Source organism: Phocoena phocoena, chromosome 1 (genome assembly GCF_963924675.1).
Source record: "Phocoena phocoena chromosome 1, mPhoPho1.1, whole genome shotgun sequence".
NCBI lineage: Eukaryota > Metazoa > Chordata > Mammalia > Artiodactyla > Phocoenidae > Phocoena > Phocoena phocoena.
This window is the reverse complement of record NC_089219.1, coordinates 126,542,193-126,569,052: the sequence shown is the minus strand read 5'-3', so window position 1 is coordinate 126,569,052 and position 26,860 is coordinate 126,542,193. Positions and strand designations below refer to the sequence as shown.

The window sequence follows — 26,860 nt, the reverse complement described above, 5'->3', positions numbered from 1 at the left end:
ATGGATGAAAATCAAGAAGCTGATTCAAAAGATAGTGGAGAATATGAAGATGACTTTGAAAAGGACCTGGAATGGCTGATTAATGAAAAAGAAAAAAGTGGTGCCAGCATAATAGAGGTATATATAAATTGCCAACGGAGTTCATAGTAATTATATTAACAAAGTGTTTTGTAGTTCTTGAGGAGTTTCACATATATTATCTCATCTAAACCTCACAAAATTCCTTTGATATACATAGAGCAAGTGTAATTATCCCCATCTTAGAGATGAGAAAATTGAGGTGTGGAGAGTTTAAACGTCCTAAGGCATAGGGCTAATTAGTGAGAGAACAGCGATTAAGTTAACACTTCATAAAGCCAAAATTATAATTAAAAAATTAAAATTATAATTTACATAATATAAATAATTTATTGCATCAAAAGTAAAAAACAAATACAGTTAATTTCTACTTTATATGAACCTGGGTAAAATCATGGGTTTATTTTAATATACATGAAAAATAAAGCAAATCCTCAAAAACATAGTCTTCAGCTAATATTGGAAACCTTAAGAGTGAATTTTAGGAGAATGAATATATGGAAAAAAGTAAAAGGTCAAAGACTGAGCCATAGGAATATTTGTAGGGAAAAGTGGATCCATTAAACATGATTCTGTACTATTTATCAGACATGTAGAAGGGAAGTCCAGGAAAATGAACCAGTTCCTGGTTCACAGAAGGTTCCTTCTTTCGCTCTTTACATATATACAGTGTGTATGTGTATCCATATATAATATATATGTGTGTATATATATATGCATATGTATTGACACTAATTATATATGTGTATTACAATAGATAACATGTAATTATTATGTATAATATAATTGTTGTCAATAAATAGGGAAGTAATAAAGAAAAGGACCAAGATGGGGATAAGGAAAGGTGACTTTAGAGGGACATTGATCAGAGTAGTTACAACAGAAGCCAGATTTCAGAGAGTTAAGGAAAAGAATATGAGGAAATGAAGGCAGCAGGTTTTATATCACAACTGTCTCTTAGTTCCTTTTTGCTTTCTTATGCAATGGAGAAGACAGATGGGATAGATGATATTTGGAAATGGCAACAGAGTCAAAAGTGAAGACTTTTCCAAGATGACTTTTACATGGCAGTTTTATGCATCTTTAACAAAAAAATAATCAGAATGAGTAGAGGTAGAGATACCCAGAGCAATAATGCTGAACCAAGGTCTCATGACTAGAAGAGTGTGAGAGCCACAGCACAGGGTAATAGAATTAGAGAAGTGATAATGATAATTCATTGTTTTACTTCTTTATTCATTCATTCAACAAGAAGTAATGATCACCTACCATGTGTCAGAGGCTGTTGTAAGTGCTGAGGATACAGCAGTGGTCAAAACAGAGTGCTGTAATGAGTCTTACTCATTCTGGTGGATTATTACAATCACTTTTTCCTTTGAGGCTGGTAGGAAAAATGGACGACAGAGCTTGAAACAGGGGTGAGGGTCGGGGGAAGATTTTATGGTAGTGGGTTTTACAAAGAAGTGAAAGCTAAAGGAGAATTTGGAAACAGATACTATAGAAATGAGCCAGAGAATCAAATACAGCTAAAAAGAAAAATTACAAGGCAGAGGTCTTAGTTGGTCTTAGTTGTTTGGTAGTCATTTTAGGGGGCCAGGTTTATTTACTTATTGGACATCCAGTGGTGTTGTGCAGGTTAGGAAGAGAAGGCTGTTAGAAATGGTGACTGAGCTAGTAAAAGAGGAAGGGAATTTTAAGGGGTTGAAGAGAGCGGAAAAGAGTAGCTCCCATGGAACTCTTTCAGGAGGAGAGAATTGTCTCAGAAAGAGAAAAAATTATATATTTTAGGGGCAAAGTGTTTGGTAGGTGAGGATACATGTTTGTAGGGGAGATGCTAGGTAAGAAACCATTAGTTAGAAACATATGTGGAGCAGGGTTTTGTGATGTGATAATGCTGGTTTACGGTTCATGTGGAATTACATTTTTTAAAAAAGTAAGGCCAAGTTATATAATGGTGTTTAACATAGATTATTGGAGCCTCTGAAGATAGCTGAGGAAAGAGAATCTGATCCAGAGCTAAAACTTGACCTGATATTTGGGTATAGGTCCTGCAGAAAATAGCAGCAATACTAATCTGAAAAGATTATAGGAACCTCAAAATTATTAGGACTTGACCAAAGGCAGTGACCTTGTAATGGTCCTGGGGAGAAAGATATCTTTTTGAAAAATACAAATATTATAAGGAGAAAACATTTTAAAATATATTCTTCTGAAACTGTAAAGGGAGGAAAATTTTATAGAGGGAGGAATATTAAAATAATATTGTACTATTTGTAGGTACATTTTTATACATTGGCATAAAATTAAAAAAAATAACCAGTCTAGTACTTAGCAACATCAAATTCAAATTTAGAGTTAAATTTTTCCTGAAGTGCTTTTCCCTTGGGGTGCTCATAAATATGAATTAGAAAATTATGAGTGAAGTATGAGCGGGAAGCATGTAAATTTTCCCACTTATAAAATAAATTACATGAGCATGAAAATCCATTTTGGATTGTCTACATATAAATGGACAAAAGAGTCTCAATTTTTACTGAAAATGAATCTCATCTCTGTTTTTCTAGAAGGTTTGTGGGAATGAAGAGAATATTAACCAAGGTTTAAAAGAGAATGAAACAGAAATAGAACATTCCAAGCAGCTTTCTGATCCTGACAGATCTTTCAAGGATGAGGTTTCATCAATAAGAAATGACTTCATTTCTGTACCAAGTATTCAACCTTTGGATCCCATATCAGATTCAGACAGTGAAAACTCTTTACAGGAATCCAAACTAGAAAGCCAGCAAGACCTGGAGGAGGAAGAGGATGAGGAAGTAAGGAGATATATTATGGAGAAAATTATACAAGCCAACAAGCTTCTACAAAATCAAGAACCTGTGAATGATAAAAGGGAAAGAAAACTTAAATTCAAGGACAAATTAGTTGATTTGGAAGTTCCTCCTCTGGAAGACACTGATACTTACGAAAATTATCTTGAAAATGAAAGTAATGTGTCTGGAAAACTGTCTCAGTTATGTATTTCCAATGAATTTGCACAAGAAAATGTGCTCCTGTCGCCTACTGATGGAAATTCTGAAGAAAACACGGATAGAAAAATACTAGTAGAGAGAGATGGAAAGTTTGAACTTCTGAATTTACAAGACATTGAGAGTCAGGGGGTTTTGCCCCCCATTAATAATGCTAATTATACAGAAAATGAGCCTCAGCAGTTGTCACCCAGATCTCCCAATTTATCTGTCAGTGGAGTCAAGAAAGAAGAGCCAATAGCAAAAATTCATGCTCTGGCTCAATTATCAACAGAAGAGCAACTGGCTTATATCCCTCAGCCACCACCCAACCCCAAGACTCATCCAGATTCTGCTGCCAACTCAGATCGAAGTAAGGGGAATGGAAAATCTAGTCATAGGACACGGTCTGCAGATGTATCTCCAGTGACCTCAACATACTGTCTCTCTCCTCAACAGAAAGAACTGCAAAAACGACTAGAACAAAAGAGAGAAAAGCTAAAGAGAGAGGTGAGAGCACAAGTGGGCGTTATAATGAAAGTAGAATGTTTTTATGTTTTATAAATGCTGTAGGAATTGAAATGGTTCTTCAAATTATTTGATATATCTACTTGCTTGTTTTGTTTTTCTTTTGTTAGATTAAGTGGTTAAGTGTTAAGCATCTGTATTTATGGAACAAGCACCATGATTACCTTGGTCCTTTCTGGTAAGCATCACAAAAGCATAGTAATGAATGACCCGTGTTAGAGCTAGAGGAGACCTCAGTGATGACCTCATCTGATCCTTTCATTTTAAAGGTGAGGCTCAGAGAAGTTAAGTGACTGCTGAAAGTAATCTTGTTATGAGGTAGGTGAAAATCAGATGTCAGATGAAAAAATGAAGGCACAAATTTGTTGGAGTTTAGGAGGCAACAGGTGAGACTGGATTATGTTCTCTGGAGTGTGTGTGTGTGTGTGTGTGTGTGTGTGTGTGTGTGTGTGTATTTCATATATCTTCCAGGCCTACTGATGGAAGAAATTTTCACATATTGAGGTATGGGGAAGTCATTCTGGCTTATACATGATTTGTCTTGAACTTTATGCTAACTAGAACAGCCTGACTTATGGCCTGTAAAGCATACATTGTACATCTCCTTTCATCATTAAAGAAAACAAAGAATGTATTTACCAGATTGCTTAGAATGTCCACTTTGAAGATAGGATAAATGCTCCCCCACTTCCCATGACACCAATGCTAATACTCCTTTGAAGATGAGGTTCCCTACCCAGACACCAAGGTCATACTGACTTACTGTGTACATGTTAATCTGTCTCTTTTGAAACCTTGAAGGGTTGTACCCCTCTCACGCTTGATGTTTGCTCTTTGTTCTGAAAAGATATAAAACTATGGTCCAAGCATCCAAAATGGCACTGGGTGGCCGTTGTGGATGTGGTTTCAGATGTGTTCCTGTATCGCCAAGAACTTGAATTTTCTGAACTGTATCAAACTCAAGTATATCAGCAGACTTTCCAAAATAGTATCTGCCAGCTGCAACCTTATGCTCTCAAGGTCTCCCCTTGAGATACCATTTCAGATACCAACCATTTCAGATACCAACCGATCCTTGCTTAACAAGCACCGTTATTTCCTGCCAGCTTCAATCCTGGTTCTTGACAAACAACTTATGTAACTTTGCAGTTTTTGCTTATATATATGCCTCCCCCATTTTGTAGTCCAGTGGAACACAATTCAAGTGCTTCTTGAATTTATGTCTCCTGGGCTATAGTCCTTAGTTTGGCTGGAATAAAACTCTTTTCTATTCCTATTATTCCTATTTTCGTCAACACTACAGTTCCTTGATATCAGGGGTTTTCGTTTTAGATTAAGAATAGAACCTCATAACCTAAATGAAATGTCTCCAAAATGCCATACAGAATCCAAAATTATTATTTTGGGATTTTTTTTCTTGCTCTTAAATAAAAGTATAATTGAAAATTCTAGGTACTAAAACTGGGGGATTTTCTCTAAATTACCTAAATCAGCGCCCTGGTTCTCTGTTTTACTGGATACCTGATAGCATGAAGCTGAACCATATAGAATGTCTAACTGTAAATACCAAACTGCAACAGAATCACAGTTAAAAGAACCTTACAATTAGAAGAAACCTTAAAGATTATTTTACAGCTGAGAAAACTATAGTCAAGATAGTTTAAATAACTTTATTGAAGTCCCTCAACTTGTCTGTAGCAAAGTCAAAATCCCAGTTTTCTTGTCATTTGTTGAGAAACGGTATATTTTCTACTTACGTAGGAAATTACCATGGAAATTTCTGGCATTTAAATCAAACTCACATTAGCAGAAAAAGATTAAAAAATGAAGTTAGTAAGAACGTGTAACCTATATAGCACACTCAGGTAGGAATCTGAAAGGGTGAATACTTAATAAAATTTTGCTTACTTGGGTACTGAACTCTAACAGTCAGACTCAGCTTACTTGGTTCAGGTATATAATAGGTACTTAAAAGGATCTGTTAACTCAGAACTTCATGATAACACAAAAGAATTTGTTGAGAATAACTGAACTATATGTTTGCTGTACACACACATGCATCTATATGTGTATTTGTGTATATACTTCTGTAAAAGTTATGCAGGAGTTTTTATATAATTTCAGTGTCTTTTCACTAATGAATTAATGGTAATCGTTAACTGGTATGACTGATGGATAGTTCTGTTTTTCTTTTGATCCTCTTTTTTAGGTGTCAAACACTCTGTTTTGGGATATACTTTTCTCATGTCAGGATCCTCATAACTAAATTTCCCTTTGCTTATGTACTTGCTGAAGGCATTGTCTTTAAGTGCTAAGACTTTAAAATATTTTTAGTTGGTTTCAGGGAAAGGCTTTCCTTTTTTATGCCCAGCAAAATATTTGCTGGGTTAGGCAGCTATACTCCATCTCTCTACATTAAGTGCATCATTTCACTGTTCTCTTTGGCAACTGTAGTATCTGTGCTTTGGCTGATATCTGCTGTATAATCCAGATGTTCCATCTGGAAAAATAATTGTCTTACAATACTGTCTATGTTCATGCAAGGCATCGAAAATCCTTTTGGTAAAAATGAACTTAAATATAAAATTTAATATTTAATAAATTCACATATTATATAATGTAAGCTCCTTTAGGGCTTAGAAAATAGTATACTGGTATTTTAAAAGACATTTTGTACTGTTAATTGGATAGAACTTTTCCTTTCCTTCCTATATGTTGTTCAATCAAAAAGAATTAGAAGGGCTTGCTATATTGTCAAAATCTAAGGAAAGAACTCTGAATTCCATTATTTAAAAACAGTTTAAACATGTATTCTATAATTCAGTTTATTTCCATGCTAAAATTTTAGTATTGGAAGAGACTTAAGAGCTTGTTAATACAACTTCATCTTATAGATGAGAATACTGAGTTAAGTGATTTGCCCAAATTGACATATTATGATAGCAGTATGATTGTTAATCAGATCTCCTAACTTCCAGCTTGGAGCTCTTTCCACTGTGACGTGCTGCTTTGTTCCCAGTAACTATTTTATAACTCTTCATAATTGGTTTATACTTAAACCAGTGAGGTACTCTCACTTCTAGTTTAAGTAACTCTCTTTTATAACATTAGTTGAATAATGCAGTTATAAAGTGCATTTTGTTCTCATAGTTAACTAATTACTTATTTTTCTGTTAGAAGAAATGTTACTTTATGATTATACAGTAGTTGAAAATATTTTTAAACATTATATAAAAAAAATCTCAAACATATACAAAGGTACAATTAACCCCTGTGTCTCCATTACCCAGATTCAAAAGTCATTGAGACTTTGGCATATTTGTTTCATCTCTTCCTTTTTTGGCTGAGGTATTTTTAAAAAATTAATTATTTATTTATTTTTGGCTGTGTTGGGTCTTCGTTGCTGTGCACGGGCTTTCTCTAGTTGCGGCAAGCCGGGGCTACTCTTCGTTGCGGTGCGTGGGCTTCTCATTGCGGAGGCTTCTCTTGTTGCGGAGCATGGGCTGTAGGCACACGGGCTTCAGTAGTTGCAGCGCGTGGGCTCAGTAGTTGTGGCTCGCGGGCTCAAGAGTGCAGGCTCAGTAGTTGTGGCACACGGGCTTAGTTGCTCCATGGCATGTGGGATCTTCCCGGACCAGGGATCGAACCCACGTCCCCTGCACTGGCAGGCGGGTTCTTAAGCACTGTGCCACCAGGGAATTCCCTGGCTGAGGTATTTTTAAAGCAAGTCCTAGACAGCCCTTATTGCTACTTGTGCACTTCAGAAGTGATTGTACATGTGAGAAAGAAAATGATTATAGAATTTTGTTTTGTAACCACAATGCCATGTATCACAATTATCAAATTTAACAAAAATGTAAAAAATTTTAAGACATTTATACTGCTTCTATAGACCCCATGTAGTGCTTCTAGAGTGTGGTGTTTTTTTTCTCTTTTGCACAGCTGCAATTTGGGGAGTTAAATACCAAGAGTAAACTAGGAAGTGAAGGAGAGATCCAAGGAATTCTTGAACAGCATGTTGTATAATGTAGATCTATGTAATTGTAGACTTTATCTTGACAATTTAATTTATCTGAAAAGTCTTCATTTTTTTCCCTAAGCAAATTAGAGGTCCTGTTTTTTAGGGAGGCCCAATTTATAGATGGAAATTTTTAGGGGCAGGGAATCCTAATTTCAGACCTCAAAATGTATCTCTCTACTTTGATAACACATATATAATTTTATTAATTTTTCATTAATGTGTTTGGATATTCCTTCCACCAGGAAGAACAAAGGAAAATAGAAGAAGAGAAAGAAAAGAAAAAAGAGAATGACTTGGTGTTTAAAGCATGGTTGCAAAAGAAGAGAGAGCAGGTCCTAGAAATGAGGAGAATTCAGCGAGCAAAGCAAATTGAAGACATGAACAGTAGAGTAAGTAAAACTCTGTGAAAAACAAGTTCATACAGATATGAAAGCTGAATTTATTTATAGAAGGGAGGCTATCAGACTAAAAACCTATGGAAGAAGTAGAAAAAGTGGTCCAAGAACTACCCTTGCTAAAGATGCCACATGCAGATGACTTATAATTAAATTCTAAGAAGGCTTGTAAAAATCAAATGATTCCTATTTTATTCAAACATTTATAGCACAGAAAAAGGAAAGCTACCAGTTCATTTTTTAAAGATAGTATAACTTTGATATTTAAATAGGAGGGCAATGCACACAAAAACCCTATAGACTGGTCTCACTTAAGAGTAGATGTATAGAAATCTTACGTGAAAACTAACAAAGACATCAAATTATTTAATTTTTTAAAGTTCAAAATACACAAAAAACCCAAGAGAAAGTTAAAAAAATCATCTATATCCATACTATTTAAAAAATGTATGTAAAGTAAACATTGAAAATTCAATTCTAAGCCCTTCTAGGTTCATCCCCTAGTGGTAACCACTTTTAACAGTGTGCCGCAAAGCCTTCCAGGTCTTATTTATATTTACATTTTTATCTGCTAAAAATTTATTATATGGTTTGATTTTTTTTTCACTCATTCATCAAGGAAATATTTCTAGATCATTACATTTAGATCTCTCTTTTCAAATAGGTGTATGATATTCTACTCTTCAGAGGTAACTTAATTTATTAAACCATTCCTCATTTGTACATATTTAGATTGGTTCTAATACTGCTCTATTAATTAACAGTGCTGTTGTGAACATGTGCATTCTGTAGGAGAACATCAGTATTCTGTAGGAGAGTTTCTTGGAAATTTATGACTTACTGGATGTCCAGAATGAAAGCTGTGGTTAAACATGCAAAATTAACCTCCTAAAAGGCCGTATCAGTTTATAGTCCCTCCAGCAGTATGGAAGAGTGAATGTTTAACGCATCCTGTCTAACATTGTACATAGTTTATTTTCTTAATTTTTCTTCGAATTAATAATATACATTATTATTGTATACGAGCATGTGTGTATTCTGTGAATTTCCTATTTATAGTCCTTTTTTGTTTTATTTTTCTTATTGCATTGTATATTAGAGATTTTAATCCTTTGTCTATTATGTCTGTAAATATGTTTTCCTAGGCTGCAAAATGATATATTTTTACATTTATTTACATTTATTATGCCATTTGTAGAAATTTTTAGCTTTTAAAATCTTGGGATGGATGGTACCTTTTAAGGTAGTAGACCTGAAACCACAAACTAAAAGAGAAAATATTGAGAAATTTGACTGCAACTGTATAGTAAAATAATACTATGCTATAACCAAGTAGGGCTTATTTTAGGAAGGAAATTATGGGCCAATAATAACAAATCTATTAATATATTCAGTACATAATAGGTAGATAAAGGAGAATTTATGGTTATCTTGAAAGATATAGAAAGGGTATTTACTAGTATTTATTATAATTTATTTTTAAGTATTTCTATAAAATATGGGTTACAATATAAATACCATCTTAGGTAATACTATAGGCATACCCATTAAAGTCAGAGATAGGTAAGGCTCCCCTCTATAATAATAATTTAATCTGGGAGTTCTATCCAATTTATTAAGAGAAAAGGAAATGAGGTATAAGTATTAGCAAAGTGGTCTTTTATATTATAAATATACAAAAATTTATAGTCTTTCTGTATTCCAGCAAAAACCTCATAGAAAAATATAAAAGGGGAAGGAATATAGGCATATATAAAAAACTTTGAGCTGAACAGGAATGTGTAAGACCTCTATGGAGCGTCTTTGCAGGGGACCAAAAAGGTGAATTTGGTAAATGAAAATAAATATAATATTCCTAGATGGGGGGGAAAATATTATAAATATATGAGTTATTTGCTAAATGAAAACAAATACGATACTCCTATAATATTCCTGGATGAATGAACTAAATATTACAAAGATTTGGATTCCTCCAAATTTATCTTTATATTTAATGTAATATCCATTAAAAGCTGATTAGGACTTTTAAATTGTCATAATTGTTAGTGTTACTATTAATATTTATATTATTAAAGCAAAACTTTTGAATTTTCCAATAAAAAATGGGCAAAGGATATGTATAATAAGTTCAAATGATATGGATAAATATAGTTGTCCATAATATATGAGAGCAAGATACAAATTTGGTAGAGTCAAAGAAATGCCAATTTAAATTTTTTCATGTATTCGATAGATTTTTTTTTAACTGCTTACTATATGACAGATGCTATTCTAGGCACAGCATGGAAAAAATAGGTTTATTTTTAATTAATTAATTAATTAATTTGTTTGAGCTGGGTCTTATTTGCACCAGGTGGGCTCCTTAGTTGCAGCTCGAGGGCTCTATAGTTGCAGCTTGCCAGCTCCTTAGTTGTGGCATGTGGGCTTCTTAGTTGTGGCTTGCCAGCTCCTTAGTTGAGGCACACGGGCTCATTAGTTGTGGCAGGCGAACTCTTAGTTGCGGCATGCCTGTGGGATCTAGTTCCCTGACCAGGGGTTGAACCCAAGCCCCCTGAATTGGGAGCATGGAGTCTTAACCACTGCACCACCAGGGAAGTCCCAGAAAAATAGGTTTAATCTATGTTTTATAATGCTCATCTAGTAGTGATTGAAAAAAAATTTTTAAGTCTCAATGTAAAATAAATTTATAATTATAAATAGTGATGAATGCTATGAAAAAAAGGAGCTATGAGAGATCATAATGAGGGCAATAAGTGTATCAGGAAAGATTTTTCTGATGAGTAAAGTAGAAGTAGAAATTAGGCCAAGGATTAGAGGAATTTGTTTTAAGCCAGGAGAACATGTGAGAATGCCTGAGACAGGAACTAACTTGGTGAGTTTGAGCGGATCCAGAAAGTGAGCAGGAATCAGATCATGTGGCATGTTGGGGTCTATAATTTTGTATTTAATCCTGTTATGGGAAGCCATTGAGATTATTTAAACAGAGGAGTGATATATTACATTTGCAGTTCCACAAGATCACTCTGACTGCCATGCTGTGAATGGATTGGAGGGGGCAAGAACAGATATGCGGAGAGCAGTTAGAAAGCATATATAGTTGTCTAGGTGAGAAATGATGGTGACTTGGGCTAGAATTATAACAGCAGAGAGAGAAAGAAAGAGAGATGTGAAATGTGATATTTGTTTTAGAGTATTAATTGAAGGAACTTCATAATTAACTAGATATGTGTGTGAGGAAGAATGAGGTGTAAAGGGACTACACCAGGTTTCTCTTCTGAGCAACTTGGCGGATGATGGTGCCACTCACTGGAGCAGTAGAAAAGATACTGATTGGGGGAAATTATCATTTCAATTGTTGAGTTTGAAGTACCTACAAAACTTTCAGGTAAAGATGTTGAAGACTGACTGAAGAAATGTGTCTAGTATTCAGGACAGAGGTTGGGACTGGAAATATGAATGAGAAGATTAGTGATTTCAAAGATGTGGATGTGGATGTGGCTATTGGAGTGGGTGGCAAGTGCAGTGAAGAAAGGCATAGAAAATGAAAAAATGAAAAATCTGTGAGGCTGGATGTCGAATGGCTCATTCATTTGGTTAATCCCAAATGTTAATTTGGGATTAGGATGGAGAGGTACATTGAGCCGGTTGTGACCAGAGATTGTTAGAGTAATATAGTCAAATAATATAAATATCAAAGGAGCATGGCTTTACTTAAGAGTAGAGAAGAAGATGTTCTCTACTCTTCAGGAGTTCTGAAGAAGTATGAAGGAATAAAGAGTATATTAACTTCTTCACCAGACCTCTGAAGTACTTGAAGTATGGCAAAAAATGCAGCTTCCATTTGAGAGAGAAAAGCTGTGTCTTACGGGAGAATCAGGATTTGGGTAAGGAAGGAGGTTTAAGGCCAGGGTCCTAGCAATGGTTTAGGAGAATGAGGGATGTTTGGAAGTCTTTATATTATTGAATGGGAATTATAGAGAAGAAACTAGAAAGATTTTGGAGGGAGTGAAGGAATTCGAGATTGGGTAGGTTAGAAGGATAGCATGTTACTGTAGTATTTAAGAGTAAAGAAATTGAGAGGAGCTTACCTTTCAATCACTGACCAAGAAAAACCCCTGTGAAAGCACTGCTGGTAATTTCCCAGGGGATGACGGACCTTCAGGCCTCATGGCATTCAGCCTAATGTTATATTTTTATTGGGCATTTGTAAAAATAAATGTATACCTTAATTTTCTATTGTGTTCTATTTAGAGATAATAAAACTTTGAATTGTATTCTCTAAAAACATGAGCCACATTGAACATAATTTAAATTTTTTTGGTTAGAAGATATCATGGTTATATATTTCCCTTTGGAATTTTAATTTTTTGCTATATTTTAAGTCTGTCTCAAAAATTAACTTTAGCTAGAAATTATATCATAAACAAATAATATTCTGAAGAACTTCTGTGAACTTTGTCTCTACTGAAGCTGAGCTATAGTATACTTTGGCAGTTGATTAATTTGGCTTATTAATGCATTGTGATAGTAAGTGTATTTTGCTGGTGTATTTCACTTCTGTGGGATACTTTGTATAATGTGAGTCATAGTTTCCAGAAAATATCTTTACAATATATAGATTGTAGAATGACCTATTTTACATTGAATTAAAAATGCTTTTAGGTGATGGAATTTTTATTGCCATTTAAGGAAAAATAGCTAAAAATGTCTTTCCATCTTTGTAATGAGCTTTGCTTCTCTTGGTCAGTGTTATATATAAATGATACGTGTGCACTGTATGTATATACACACATATGCAAGCATATGTATGCATGTCATCACTTTATCTAGGTGAACTCTCCGTGGACACTTGCATACATTTTGTATTCTACATTTGGATGTTGTGTTGTATTAATGTCAATGGGCTGAAGTTGGTCGATAATGTTGTTTAAATCTTCTATATCCTTACTGTTTTCCCCCTCTTTGTTCTATGAAGTACTGAGAAAGTTATGTTAAGCTATCATTGTGTACTGGTCTGTTTCCCTTCTAGTTCCATTGGGTTTTGCTTCATATTTTTAAAAGTTTCATGTGTATGCGTTTACGAATTTATGTCTTCCTGATTGAATGACATTTTCACATTATGAGTCCCTCTTATCTTGAAATCTACTTTGTCTGATGTTAATGAAGTCACAGTAACCTTCTTTAACATTTGAATGTTATAGCTTATTTCATATTTTAATTTCAATTTATCTGTCTTTATATTTGAAGAGTTACTTGTGCAAAGAGCATATATTTGGATATTTTAATCTAGAAATTTGTTACTTTTAACAGGAGTTCATTTATATTTATAATTATTGATAAGGGTAGGTTTTAAGTTTACCATCTTGATATTTGTTTTCTATTTGTTCCATTTGTTTTTAACTCCATTATTCATCTTTTTTCTGCCTTCTTACAGAGATTAATCAAGTATTTAAAAAATATTCCATTTTATTTTCTTATTGGCTTTTAGTTATACTTCTGAATTATTTTTGAAATCATTGTTTTAGGGATTATGATATGTATATCATAAATCTTTATCAGAAATAGGCTGTTTTTGAATTTTTTTAAAATTTGATATGGAATTTTGGGTTGACAGTTTTTTTTTTCCTTTCAGCACTTCACAGATGGTGTTCAGTGGTTTTCTTGCATCCATTGTTTCTAATTAGAAGTCAGTTGTAATTCTTATCATTGTCCCTTTGTATGAAATGTTTTTTCTGTGGCTACTTTAAACGTTTTCTGATGTGAATTTCAGCAGTTTAGTAGATGTGTGACTCTCTTTGAATTTGACTAACTTGGGCTTTGCTGAGCTTCTTGTATCTGTAGGTTGATGTTTTATACCAAATTTGGGAAATTTTTGGCCACTATTTTTACAAATATTTTTTTCTGCCCTATTATCTTTCTCTTATTATTCTGGAAATCCAGTTTTACATATGATAGAATACTTGCTGTTATCTCAGATGTTACTAAGGTCCTGTTTGTTAAAACATTTTTTCTTTTTTCAGCTTGCATAATTTCTATTGATCTATCTTCTGGCATTGACATCACTTAGGCAATGTCCAGTCTACTGTTAAGCTCATTCAGGGAATTTAGGTTGTTTTTTGTCTTTTAAGTTTCTATTTCTTTTTTTGTGTGTGTGTGTGATCTGTCTTGTTTTTTTTAGTTGTATTGAAATATAATTAATAAATAAAATTGTAAGACAAAGTGTACAACATGATTTGATACACATATACATTATTAAAAGATTCCCCCCATTAAGCTGATTAACATATACATCACCTCCCCCCTTTTTGGAGAAAAGATTTAAGTTCTACTCTCTTGGCAAATTTCACTTATATAATACAGTATTATCAACTATACTCACCATATTATACATTAGATCCTCAGACTTTTTTCACCTTATAACTGAAAGTTTGTACCCTTTTACCAACTTCTCCCTATTTCTCCCAACCCCCCAATTCCTCATAACCACCACTCTCCATTTCTATGAACTAGACTTTTTTTTTTAAGTTTCCACATGTAAATGGTGCTATTTAGTATTTGTCTCTGTCTGGCATATTTCACTTATAATAATGCCCTCCAGGTTCAGGTTCATCCATGTTATTGCAAGTTATAGAATTTCCTTCTTTTTTAAGGCTGAATAATATTCATGTGTGTGTGTGCATGTGTGTGTGTGACATTTCTTGATCCATTCATTCATCTACAGACACTTAGGTTGTTTTCATACTTTGTCTATTGTGAATAATGATGCAATGAATATGGGAGTGCAGATATCACTTCTAGATAATTTTCTTTTCCTTTGGATATATACCCACAAGTGGGATTGCTGGATCATATAATAATTCTATTTTTAATTTATTGAGGAACCTCCACACTGTTTACCATAATGGTTATACCAGATTACATCCCCACCAACCATGCACAAAGGTTCCCTTTTCTCCACATCCTTGCCAGCATTTGTTTTCTCTTGTCTTTTTTGATAATAGCTATCCTAACATGTATGAGATGATATCTCGTGGTGGTTTTTGTTTGCATTTTCCTGATGATGAGTGATGTGGAGCATGTTTTCATGTACACGTTGGCCATTTGTATATCTTATTTGGAAAAATGTCCATTTAAGTCCTTCGCCTATTTTATAATTGGGCTTTTTTCTTTTTTGCTTTTTTGCTATTGAATTATATGAATTCCTTGCATATTTTGGATATAACCTCTTATTGGACATATAGTTTGAAAATATTTTATCTCAGTCAATATGCCTTTTCATTTTGTTGAAGGTTCCCTTTGCTGTTCACAAGCTTTTTAGTTTGATGTAGTCCCATTTAAAAATTATTGCTTATGCTGTCTTTGTTTTGCTATCAAATCCAAAAAATCATTTCTAAGAACAATGCTAAGGAGTTTATCCTTGATATTTCTTTTTAGGAGTTGTACTGTTTCAGGTCTTACACACAGTCTTTAATCCATATTGAGTTGATTTTTGTGTATGGTGTAAGGTGTTCAGTTTCATTGTTTTGTATGTAGCAATTCAGTTTTACCAATTTCATTTGTTGAAAAGACTGTCCTTCCCTCATTGTTATTTTTGGTTCCTTTGTTGAAAATTAATTACCATATATGCGCACGTTGATTTCAGGCTCTCTGTTCTGTTCCATTGATCTATGTATCTATTCTGCCAGTACTATAGTGTTTGATTACTTTAGCTTTATAATATAGTTTAAAATCAGGAAGTGTGATGCTTCCAGCTTTGTTCTTCTTTCTCAAGATTACATTGGATATTTGGTCTTGTACAAATTTTAGGATTTTTTTTTCTATTTTTGTGAAAAATTCCATTGGAATTTTTATGGGGATTATAATGAATTTTTAGATTATATGGACAATTTTTAAATAGCATGGACATTTTAACAGGATTAGTTTTTTGAGTCCGTGAGCATGGAATACCTTTCCATTCATTTGTGTCTTCTTCAATTTCTTTCATCAGTGTCTTTTTGTTTTCAGCATATAGATCTTTCACCTCCTTGGTTAAATTTATTTCTAAGTACATATTTCATTCTTTGTGATGCTATTTTATTTATTTATTTATTTATTTATTTTGCGGTACGCAGGCCTCTCACTGCTGTGGCCTCTCCCGTTGCGGAGCACAGGCTCCGGACGCGCAGGCTCAGCGGTCATGGCTCACGGGCCCAGCCGCTCCGCGGCATGTGGGATCTTCCCGGACCAGGGCACGAACCCGTGTCCCCTGCGTCGGCAGGTGGACTCTCAACCACTGCGCCACCAGGGAAGCCCTGTGATGCTATTTTAAAAGGGCTTATTTAATTAATTTTCTTTCAGATAGATTGTTGTTAGTGTATAGAAACACAACTGATTTTTTTATATTGATTTTATATCCTGCAACTTTACTGAATTGGTTTATTAGTTCTAACATTTTTAGGGCGGTGAAGCCTTAGGGTTTCTATATAATATAGAATAATATAATAATATCGTGTAATCTGCAAATAGAGCAGTTTTACTTCTTCCTTTCTAATTTGAATGCCTTTTATTTCTTTTTCTTGTCTGATTGCTCCAGATAGGACTTCCAATACTGTGTTGAATAAAAGTGGTGAGAATGGGCATCCTTGTCTTGCTCCTGATATTAGAAGAAAAGCTTTCAGCTTTTCACTATTGTGTATGATGTTAGCTGTGGACTTGTGATATACAGCCTTTATTATGTTGAGGTATATTCTCTTTATACCCAATTTCTTGAGAGTTTTTATCATGAAAAGATATTTTGTCAAATGCTTTTTTGCATCTATCCAGATAATCATATGATTTTTATCTTTTGTTTTGTTAATGTGTATAACACTGATTGATTTGTAGATTTGAACCATCCTTACATCTCTGGAAAGTCCCACCTGATCATGCTGTATGATCCTTTCTAATATACTGCTGAATTAGCTTTTCTAATATTTCACTGAGTATTTTTACATCACTGTTCATCAAGGATATTGGCCTCTAATTTTTTTTTCATGTAGTATCCTTGTCTGGCTTTGGTATCACATTATACTGGCCTCATAAAATGGGTTGGAAGTGTTTTCTCCTCTTCTGTTTATTGGAAGAGTTTGAGAAGGATTGGTATTAATTCTTCTGTTGATTTTCTAGAAGCCATCTGGTCTTGGACTTTTGTTTTTGGGAGATTTTTGATTACTTATTCAATTTCATTACTAGTAATCAGTCTATTCACATTTTCTATTTCTTCCTGATTCAGTCTCGGTAGGTTGTATGTTTCTAGGAATTTAATCATTTCTTCTGGGTTTTACAGTTTGTTGGTTTATAGTTGTTCATAATTGTCTTTTATGATCCTTTGTATTTCTGTACTATTAGTTGTAATATCTCTTTTTTCATTTATAATTTTATTAATTTGAGTCCTTTCTCTTTTGGTAAGTCTAGCTAAATGTTTGTTTATCTTTTTAAGAAATCAGCTTTTAGTTTCTTTGCTCTTTTCTATTGTCGTTTTAGTTTCTGTTGTATTTATTTACACTCTGATCTTTGTTATTTTCTTCCTTCTACTAACTTTGGCTTAGTTTATATCTCTTTTTCTAATTACACCTCAGGTGTAAAGTTAGGTTGGTTTTTTGATCTCACCTTCTTAGAACTGTCTTTGTTGCATCCCATACGTGTTGGTATGTTGTATTTCCCTTTTCATTTGTGTCAGGCTATTTTTTGACTTCCCATCTGTTTTTTTCCTTTGACCCATTGGTTGCTCAGGAGCCTGTTAATCTCCACATATTTGTGAATTTTCCAGTTTTCTTCTTGCAGTGGATTTTTGCTATTTACTGGACATGCCAAGTATAACCCCTTCTCAAAACCTTTGCCCTGTTACCATTGCTTGAAATACTCTTTTTCCAGATATCCCATAAATGGTTCTCTCACTTTCTATCTATTGATAAATACCATCCTTTCTCCTCACCTCTCCCATTATTACTCTCTCTGACATATCAATCAGTCAATCAATCATATATTTTCATCTCCTTATCTTGAACAACACTGCCCTATACAATTTTCTGTGATGATGGTAATATTCTATATCTGCAGCATCCAATAAAGTAGCCACTAGCCATAATGTGACTATTAAGTATTTGAATGTGACTGTCTAATTTTATTTAATTTAAGTAGCTACATGTGACTAGTGACTTTTGTATAGTGCAGGTATGGAATGTATGAGAAAGGGAGGCTTATTTTTTTTTTCTTTTTTTTTTTTTGCAGTACGCGGGTCTCTCACTGCTGTGGCCTTTTTTTTTTTCTTTGATGCATCCCGGTAGCTATGTGCATGTAGATACTCTGTGTAGTAGATATTCTGTAAATAGCTGTTGAATAAATAGATGAACAGTGATACCCATCTCTGAATTCTTAACTCTTTTAATCTATAATTGCGGACTGAACACTTTTTAGTCATCTCCAGACATTCCCAAACTTCAGGTGTTCAGCAATGGTCCTGTAGGTCCATGGGACCTCCTCACAAAGTTCTGCATTATACATCAAAGGTCCTAAATTGTATAAATTATATAAATTAGACTGAAGCATACTGGGCAATATGGGTTACAGATAAAGGAAAATGCAAGGTGTAGGAGGTGGTCTTCTCTATCACAGAGTTCATATTTGGTGAAAGTATTAATTGAATGAATCTTTTCCTTTTGTGTTCTAGCCAGGAATCCATGTGAGTCATGCTTTTCCCAAGACCAAAGAGCCCCAAATCTTTCCCTTTGCTCTCTTTATTCTCCCAAATAAGAGCTCTTTCAGCTATCCCTGAATATAGTATCCATCAAGAAGTTTGAAGAACCATACAATAAGCTGCTCCCACTAGCCCATTCTTATGACAAAATCCTCATGGCTGTTATCCTTATGAAAAAGTTCTTATGGTTGAAAATCCTCATTGCCACACTCCATAATAATAATTACAGTTTTGGAGATGGGCTTGGCAGTTAGATGCTCTTAAAACTTAATAATGAAAGTAGAATTTAAAAGAAGTTTGAATAACACAAATGTTGGGTCATTGGTTTTCAATTCCAGTGGAGCTTCCATGGAGCTTCCTTCAGGAATTGATACCAAGACCTCAACTCACTCATACTGCCTATCCCCAACATTTTTTCAGCCATGTTTTATGTGTATGTGCCATTGTGCAAAATTATTTTGTCAAAGGGCTCAACTTTGAAAAGTTTGCAAATCACTGCATCTAGCCCTTCATTTGTTGATTACCTCAGTAAGACTTTTGAAAGAAGCCAGAGGGCAGTGAGTTCAATGTTGAATTTTCTGACAAAAGGGTAATCAGTGTTGCTGGTTCAAAGGTCATGTATTTGGTTTGGATGCAAGGAGCACAAGTAATGAAATTGGTATTATTATGAAAAATTGGTGAGTAGGACATGTGTTCTTGTAGGGTCTTATAGGCAGGGGCTCAAAAAGTAGTTTTGGTTTCTTTAAATTAAGCAAAGCTTGTTTTTGTAAGCAGCAGGAAAACAGAGATGCACAGCAAGCTTTTCGATTATGGCTTAAAAAAAAGCACGAAGAACAGTTGAAAGAAAGAAAGACAGAAGAACTGCGAAAGCAAGAGGAATGCTTATTCTTCCTTAAAGGAACAGAAGGCCGTGATAGGGCCTTTAAACAGTAAGTCAAAGACAGGGCATTTTCCCCCCTTCCTCATGGTCATTTTAGAAAGTTATATAGTCAATAAAACTTAAAAAAATTGATCTCATTACATACCTATTCAATTTTAAAGCCACAGTTTTAACAATATGTAAGAAAATTCTTTAACTCCATACTTAGCGTAATACCTATACCATTTTTTCAAGGTAGTTTTCAATACTAAAATTGTTTCTTATGGCACCAGTGTGATAACCTTTGATAGCTTACCATTGATTGGTTGATTGATTTGTTCATTTCTTAGAGAAATAGGCCAAAGATTGGTTACAGCTTCTCCTACACAGTCCTCAGGAAAACTTAATAAAGAGTTGCATTTACCAATAAATATTTTTCTGTAAAGAAAAGCAGTCAGGCTGAGGAGGAAGATCTGTACAGACCAAATGAAAAGGAGATTTGGACACATATTTTGGTAATTTAAGGCAAACCTGGTCTCCCTTCAGTTGCCTGGGTAAGAGTCTATGTTACCTGGTTTATTCTGAGGAAAGAGACCTGGCTTCAAAATTTTGCCAGCATACCTTGGGAGAGGGAGTGAATATTGTGTCCAGTTGTTTGAAGCTCACTTCTTTCTTTCTTTTCTGTCTTTTTTGCTATCTTTCTCTTTTTTAGTTTCTTTGCCTCTTTCTTTCCTTTCCTTCTTTAAAAAATATACATATCCTTTTATTATAATAGATGCAGTGAATGTGCATTGTGGAAATGGAGGGGAATAAACTCACATTTTCATCACCCAGGAATCACTGTTGTTAGCACTGTACTGCATAACTTCTAGATATTTCTCTGTACATATATTTACAGTTTTAAAATATAAATTGAGATCATACTGTATATACTGTTCTGCAATCTGCTTATTTTTGTTAATGATCTCATCTAATATCCAACCTATAACCATTTTTCTTCCCAGTCGACCCCTAAATGACTACAGTTAATTTGCTCAAACTGATACCCAATTTCAAAACCACACAACATTAGATTATGAGGTTTCTTAAGTCTCTTTTATACTAATGCAGTTATTTATTTGTCTGGATTTATTTCTGAAAAAATTATATATATACACACACACCACGTACGCACTTCCATACCAGAGATGTGAGTATACAGTTATTTTTAATGTTATTTTACCTAAGCAAGTTTTATAGACTTAAATTTGTTAGAATGTGGACGCTTCCTTCACCCTTTTTGATGTTTCTTATGCTTAGGCTTATTTTTCCATTTTAAGGGAGAACTATTTTATGCACTGAAAAGCAAGAGCTCTATAATTTCTCCACCAAGAAGAGCAAGGAGACATTTCTGCATGCTGGTATTCTGCATGCTGCTTAAGTAATGTTGTAGAATACAGTTAGTTGCAAAAAATAAGTTATTTGGTATCTATCAAATACTTATTTGCTTAGAAAATCATATTTTAAAAGATAGGACCTATGTCACGTAAAATAGTGTTTATTACTTAAAAAAGTTTTTTTAGTTGGCAGTTTCCTTATTAGACAAACTTAATTTCAAACATTTGATTCTAAATGTGACTATGCTTCCTTGTATGAGCCTTTGGTATAAGCCTGAACTTTTTCAGTTCATACTAACTTGTGTTATGAACAGAGCTTTTTAATCTAAAGAAATCGAATTTCCTTTGTCTGTAGTAATAACTTTATAGCATGAAGAATATATTCAGGTTAGTACTCAACAGGCCTGTTCATGTCTTTTTCTACAGATGGCTAAGAAGGAAACGGATAGAAAAACTAGCAGAGCAGCAAGCTGTCAAAGAAAGAACTAGACAGCTCCGACTGGAAGCAAAGCGTTCTAAACAGTTACAGTACCACCTATATAATACGTCAGAAGCCAAATCTTTTCGTTTTACTGATCATTACAGCTGAAGGTATCTATTAAATACTTCATTTGGAAGCTACTGTCCTCAAAATTTTGGATATCATTTCTTATGGTCTGTGTGCTTTGGTCATACTCTAAATTATGGACATGCTATTTATCTTTTGGTAATGTTGATAGTGAATTTATCTTATTTCTTTTAAACTAGAGCAAAATAAATTTCTTCTATCATAGCATTGTAATGTGTTATACCACCTCTTAGTCCATGCAAAAAATTGAACAACAAATAAACTGGACATTCCTTTACTTCTAAATTATTTTAACATGTCTAGCTGGAACAGGCACAAAAAAGGGACAGATATCTATTATTAGTTTCTGTTATCATTTTTTAAAAAATGCAATAGAACATTTCATAAGGCAGGAGGAGTGACCTCTTAAACAAGCCTGGTTCAAGGCCTGATACAAAGTCCTAATTATGTCAGATTTGAATTTGAATACCTATGGCAAGCTAAACAGTAGGTTAGGCCTACTTCCACGTGTTCTTTAAAAAAAAAAGATAGTAACAATTATGTATACAATTTTGGGTATGTTATACAAAATTATCCAGCTCTTATTGAGAGTTTATATAATGTGCCTGGTATTGTTGTAAATGCTTTGCATAAATAATTTGATCTAATCCTTATAACAACCCTATTAGTCTTGTTTTGCAGATGAGGAAACCAAAGTACAGAGGTGAGCAGTTTGCTCACAGATTCTGAGATCTGAATGATTGCAAAATCCTTTCTGTTAGTTATATTGTAAAGCTTACATACCTTGGTAGACATTTGTGGGTATATAGGACTATACAGGAATCCAGTGTGTGGGAGAACAGTATCCTTGATATGTGTAAGAGCACTTAAGGACTGGAGGACAAAGGCAAACATACAAGTGTGATGGGGAGTGGAGAATTGCTGTAGGAGTTCTGTTAAAGCTTCAAAAGACAAGGTTCTTATCAACTGGGTATTTGTACCTTAATCACTTGACCCTAAATTAGAAAACACAGAGAACTATTCAATCCTGTCTCAACTTCCTATAGCACTTTGAGCATACACCAGGCAATTTAACATTTCATTATAAATAGTCTTTTGTTGTTTAAAGTTTACCCTTAATGATAAAAACCAATTTGGCATTTAAATATTCCACAACATTTTTACAAAAAAAGCTGTTGGAATTTTCATAAGGATTGCAGTGAATCTGTAGATGGCTTTAGGTACTATTGCCACCTTAATGAAATTGTCTTCTAATCCATAAACACAGGATGTCTTTTCATTTAGTGCAGCAATGTTTTATAGTTTTCAGTGTACAAATCTTTCACCTACCTGGTTAAATTTATTCATAGATATTTATTCTTTTGGATTCTATTGCAAATAGAATTGTTTTCTTAATTTTTCTTATGGGTTGTATACTCAAAACACAAACATAGGTGATTTTTGTGCATTGATATTATACCCTACAACTTTGTTGAATTTGTTTATTAGTGCTAAACTTTTTTGGTGATTTTTTTTTTGCATTTTCTCTATATAGGATAATATCATTTTCAAATAGGGGTAGTTTTACTTCTTCCTATCCAACGGGATGCCTTTTATTTATTTTTGTTGACTGATTACTCTGGCTAACATGTCTAGTATAATGTAGAGTAGTAGTAGTGAAAGTGGGCACCCTTGTCTTTTTTTTCCCCTACAGTTTAATTGCTTTATGCATTTATTAGCTAATATTAATGCAGCAGAGGGGACAAAAGCTCACGAACACTCCACATATTTCACAAGACGCATTGCAGGAAACAAAGTGACTAAGAAGGATCAATAGTATCCTAGGGTCTTGCTGGACGCATTTCTGGGGGAGGTGGACCTCTTATTTCTGGTGGAGGGGGGTCTCATTCCTGGAGGGGGCATGCCTATTGGCATCCCTCAAGTAGGGGGGAGCCCAGTTGGTGGGCCCATGGGTGATCGTATACCAGGTGGAAGAGCCATAATTCCTAGAGGTGGGGCTGCTCGACCAACAGGTGTGGGGGCAGTCCCCCATCCTGGTGGATATTGAGCTGGGGCTCTAGCAATGCTGGCAGTAGCAGCAACTGCAGCAGCTGCTACAGTGCCTCTTCCCTGTGGGATCGTGACCTGTTGGGATGGCCCCCAACCCCTCGGACAGGGTCTGCTAACCCAGCAGGAGCCTGGGGAATTTGAACACCAGCTGGACCATCTCTGCCAGCTGCCCTGCCAACTCCAGGGCCTCCTGCAGCTCCAGAAAGTGGTACCCGAGCAATGCCAGTATCTTCGGGGGGTGGTCGCTCCACAGTCATGGAAACCAAGTTCTCCCCACACAGTAACACCTGACCCCAAACCCGTTTTTCTTCACGCTCTGCCTGCTTCGCATTCTTTGGCTTGATCTTCCTGAACTCATCACAATCACAGAGGATCAAGTTCATATGCTTGTCAAAAGCCTTGAAGGGGCCAGTGAAGATCTGGCCATCTTGCAGGACTCATCTCACCCTATAGTCAATGTGCTGCAGCGTCTTGCTGCTCTTTCCCAGAGTCATGATTGCTGCTCCACCAAAGCCAATACCTACAGGGAAGTTTTGGGATCCTTAAGACCTAAGGGAAGGCTGGTTTTTTTCCTCCTGGAATCAGCTACCCAGGTGTTCCAATACTGCTTTAACCACCTCTTGGCGTCTCAGCTAAGAATGCCTGTCTCAGTTCCACATGGAATTCCACCACAGGTACTTGCTGCTGCCGCTGAGACCACTTCGGGTACAGGCGACACTCCTGGTTGCGCAGCGAGGCTGTCCTTCTTCGTTTGACTTGGACTTCCACCTCTGGGATGTGCTGTTCCATGGTCCATCTCAAGTGTAAGCGGTCCCTGGCCCTGCTCCATCGTGCCACTGGCCGCTCCTCAGAACAGAATGTCTCCAGTGCCCGTTCCATTCTGCCTGGGCATCCTTGTTTTGTTCTTGATCTTAGGAGGAAAGCTTTTAGTCCTTTAGCATTAAGTATGATGTTAGCTGTGGGTTTTCCATAAAAGCCCTTTATGAAGTTGAGGAAGTTCTATTCTTATTCCTCCCTCTATTTACTCCTCTATTCCCATTTTTCTGAGTGCTTTTATCATGAAAGTGTGTTGGGTTGTATCAAATGCTCTCTGCGTCAAGTGAAATGATGTGGTTTTTCTTCCTTGTTCTAGTAATGTGATATATTACGTTGGTTGAGTCTTATATTGAACCACCCTTGCATTCCTGAGACAGATACCACTTGGTGGTATATAATCCCTTTACTATGATATTGTATTTGGTCTGATAGTATTTTGTGAGGATTTTTTTCATCTGTATTTGTAAGAGAGATTTTTCTGTAGTATTTTTTTTGTGTGTCTTTGTCTGGCTTTGGTATCAGGGTAATGCTGGCCTCAGAATGAATTAGGAAGTGTTCCCTGTTCCCTCTGCTTTTATTTTCTAGGAAGGGACTGAGGTGGATTGGTATAAATTCTTTAAATAGTTGGTAGAATTCACTAGTGAAACTATCGGGTCCTGGACTTTTCTTTGTTGGGATGTTTTTTGTTTTTTAATATACTTTATTTTTTAGAGCAGTTTTAGGTTCACAGCAAAGTTGAGCAGAAAGTACAGAGAGTTCCCATATATCCCTTGCTCCCTCCGTCCCTAAAACCTTCCCCAGTATCAACATCCCTCACCAAAGTGGTACATTTGTGGCAATCAATGAACCTACACTGACACATCATCACCCAACATCCATAGCTCACGTTAGGATTCACTCTTGGTGTTGAGAGGTTTTTGATTACTGATTTAACCTCTTGTTATAGGCGTGTTCATATTTCCTATTTCTCGAGTCAGTTTTGGTAAATTGTGTTTCTAGGAACTTGTCCATTTCATTCAGATTATTTAATTTGTTGGTGTATACTTGTTCCTTTATTTAAATGAGGTTGGTAATAACGTCCTACTCTCATTTCTGAGTTTAGGTATTTGCATCTTCAGTTTTTCATAGTCTGGCTACAGGTTTGTCAATTTTGCGGATCTTTTCAAAGAACCAGCTTTTGATTTCCTTGATTCTCTGTTTTTCTACTTTATCTCCACCCTAACTTCAGTTGTCTTCCTTCTGCTAGTTTTGGGTTGTTTGCTCTTGTTTTTCTAGTTCCTTAAGGTGTAATGTTAGGTTGTTGATATATGAACTATTTTTGTTGTTGTTTAGCTCAGTTAACTGTTATCTTTATTATTGACACTCTTAAAGCAACAGTTGCAGAGGTGTGCCACTAGTTTGTGGTTATGTATATAATTTTTTAGTTTTTTTATTGTGGTAAAATATATATTACCTAATTTATGATTTTGACCATTTTTAAAAATGTATAATTCAGTGTCATTAAGTACATTCATATGTTGTGCAACCATCACCACTATCCATCTCCATAAATTTTCAACAGTCCGAACTGAAACTCTGTACCTAATAAACAAAACTCTCCATTCTGCTTTCCCTTAACCCTGGGTAACCACTACTCCACTTTCTGTCTCTATGAATTTGATTATTTCAGGTATGTCAAATAAGTGGAATCATATACTATTTGCCCTTTTGTGTCTGATTTATCTGGTGTAGTGTCTTAAAGATTCATCTGTGCTGTAGCATATCAGAATTTACTCCTTCTTAAGGCTGAATAATATTCCATTGCATGTATATACCCCATTTTATCTATTCATCCATCAAAGGACATGTGAATTACTACTTTTTGGCTATTGTGAATGCTGCTGCTATGAACATTGGTATACAAATATCCTTTTGAGTCCCTGCTTTCAATTCTTTTGGGTATCTACCTAGAGTTGTAATTGTTGGATCATGTGGCAATTGTGTGTGTAATTGTTTGAGGAACTTCCATACTGTCCTCAATAATGGCTGCACCATTTTACATTCCCACCAGCAATGCACAAGGGTTCCAGTTTCTCCACATCTTTGCCAACGCTTGTTATTTTGCTTTACTGGTAATAGCCGTCCTAATGGATATGAAGTGCTATCAGTTTGCATTTCCCTAATGATTAGTGATGTTGAGCATCTTTTGATGTGCTTATTGGCCATTCGTATATCTTTTTGTGGAGAAATGTCTATTCTTTTGCCCATTTTGTAACTGGATTGTTTTTTGGTTGTTGAGTCGTAGCCCTTTATTTATTCTGGACATTAGACCCTTAAAAGATACATGATTTGCAAATATTTTTCTCCATTTTATAGGATGCCTTTTCATTCTGTTATTTCTTTTGCTGTGCAGTTTTAATTTTGATGAGGTTTATCTATTTTTTTCTTTTGTTGCCTGTACTTCTGGTGTCA

The 26,860-nt window shown here is 35.0% G+C and overlaps 2 protein-coding genes and 1 pseudogene across 3 annotated transcripts; 1 reads left to right on the top strand and 2 right to left on the bottom strand.

Moving 5' to 3' along the window:
* CCDC181 (coiled-coil domain containing 181) lies at positions 1-21,679 on the top strand. 2 transcript variants are annotated; one of them, XM_065892676.1, is made up of 5 exons: positions 1-117; positions 2,643-3,593; positions 7,875-8,021; positions 19,519-19,670; positions 21,403-21,679. In XM_065892676.1, exons 1-5 carry the CDS (start codon positions 1-3, stop codon positions 21,563-21,565), a joined length of 1,530 nt encoding a protein of 509 aa, XP_065748748.1. In that variant the 3' UTR covers positions 21,566-21,679. The 2 variants fall into 2 exon arrangements, with proteins under 2 accessions (XP_065748748.1, XP_065748740.1); XM_065892668.1 differs by having other exon boundaries at positions 19,516-19,670; positions 21,403-21,565.
* Positions 21,680-23,364: 1,685 nt separating this feature from the next.
* On the bottom strand, positions 23,365-24,087 carry LOC136126851 (small nuclear ribonucleoprotein-associated protein N pseudogene; annotated as a pseudogene).
* Positions 24,088-24,202: 115 nt separating this feature from the next.
* LOC136142696 (SNRPN upstream reading frame protein-like) lies at positions 24,203-24,472 on the bottom strand. Its single transcript, XM_065901002.1, has one exon. The coding sequence runs from the start codon at positions 24,470-24,472 to the stop codon at positions 24,203-24,205; it is 270 nt and encodes an 89-aa protein (XP_065757074.1).
* Between the last annotated feature and the right edge of the window lie 2,388 nt (positions 24,473-26,860).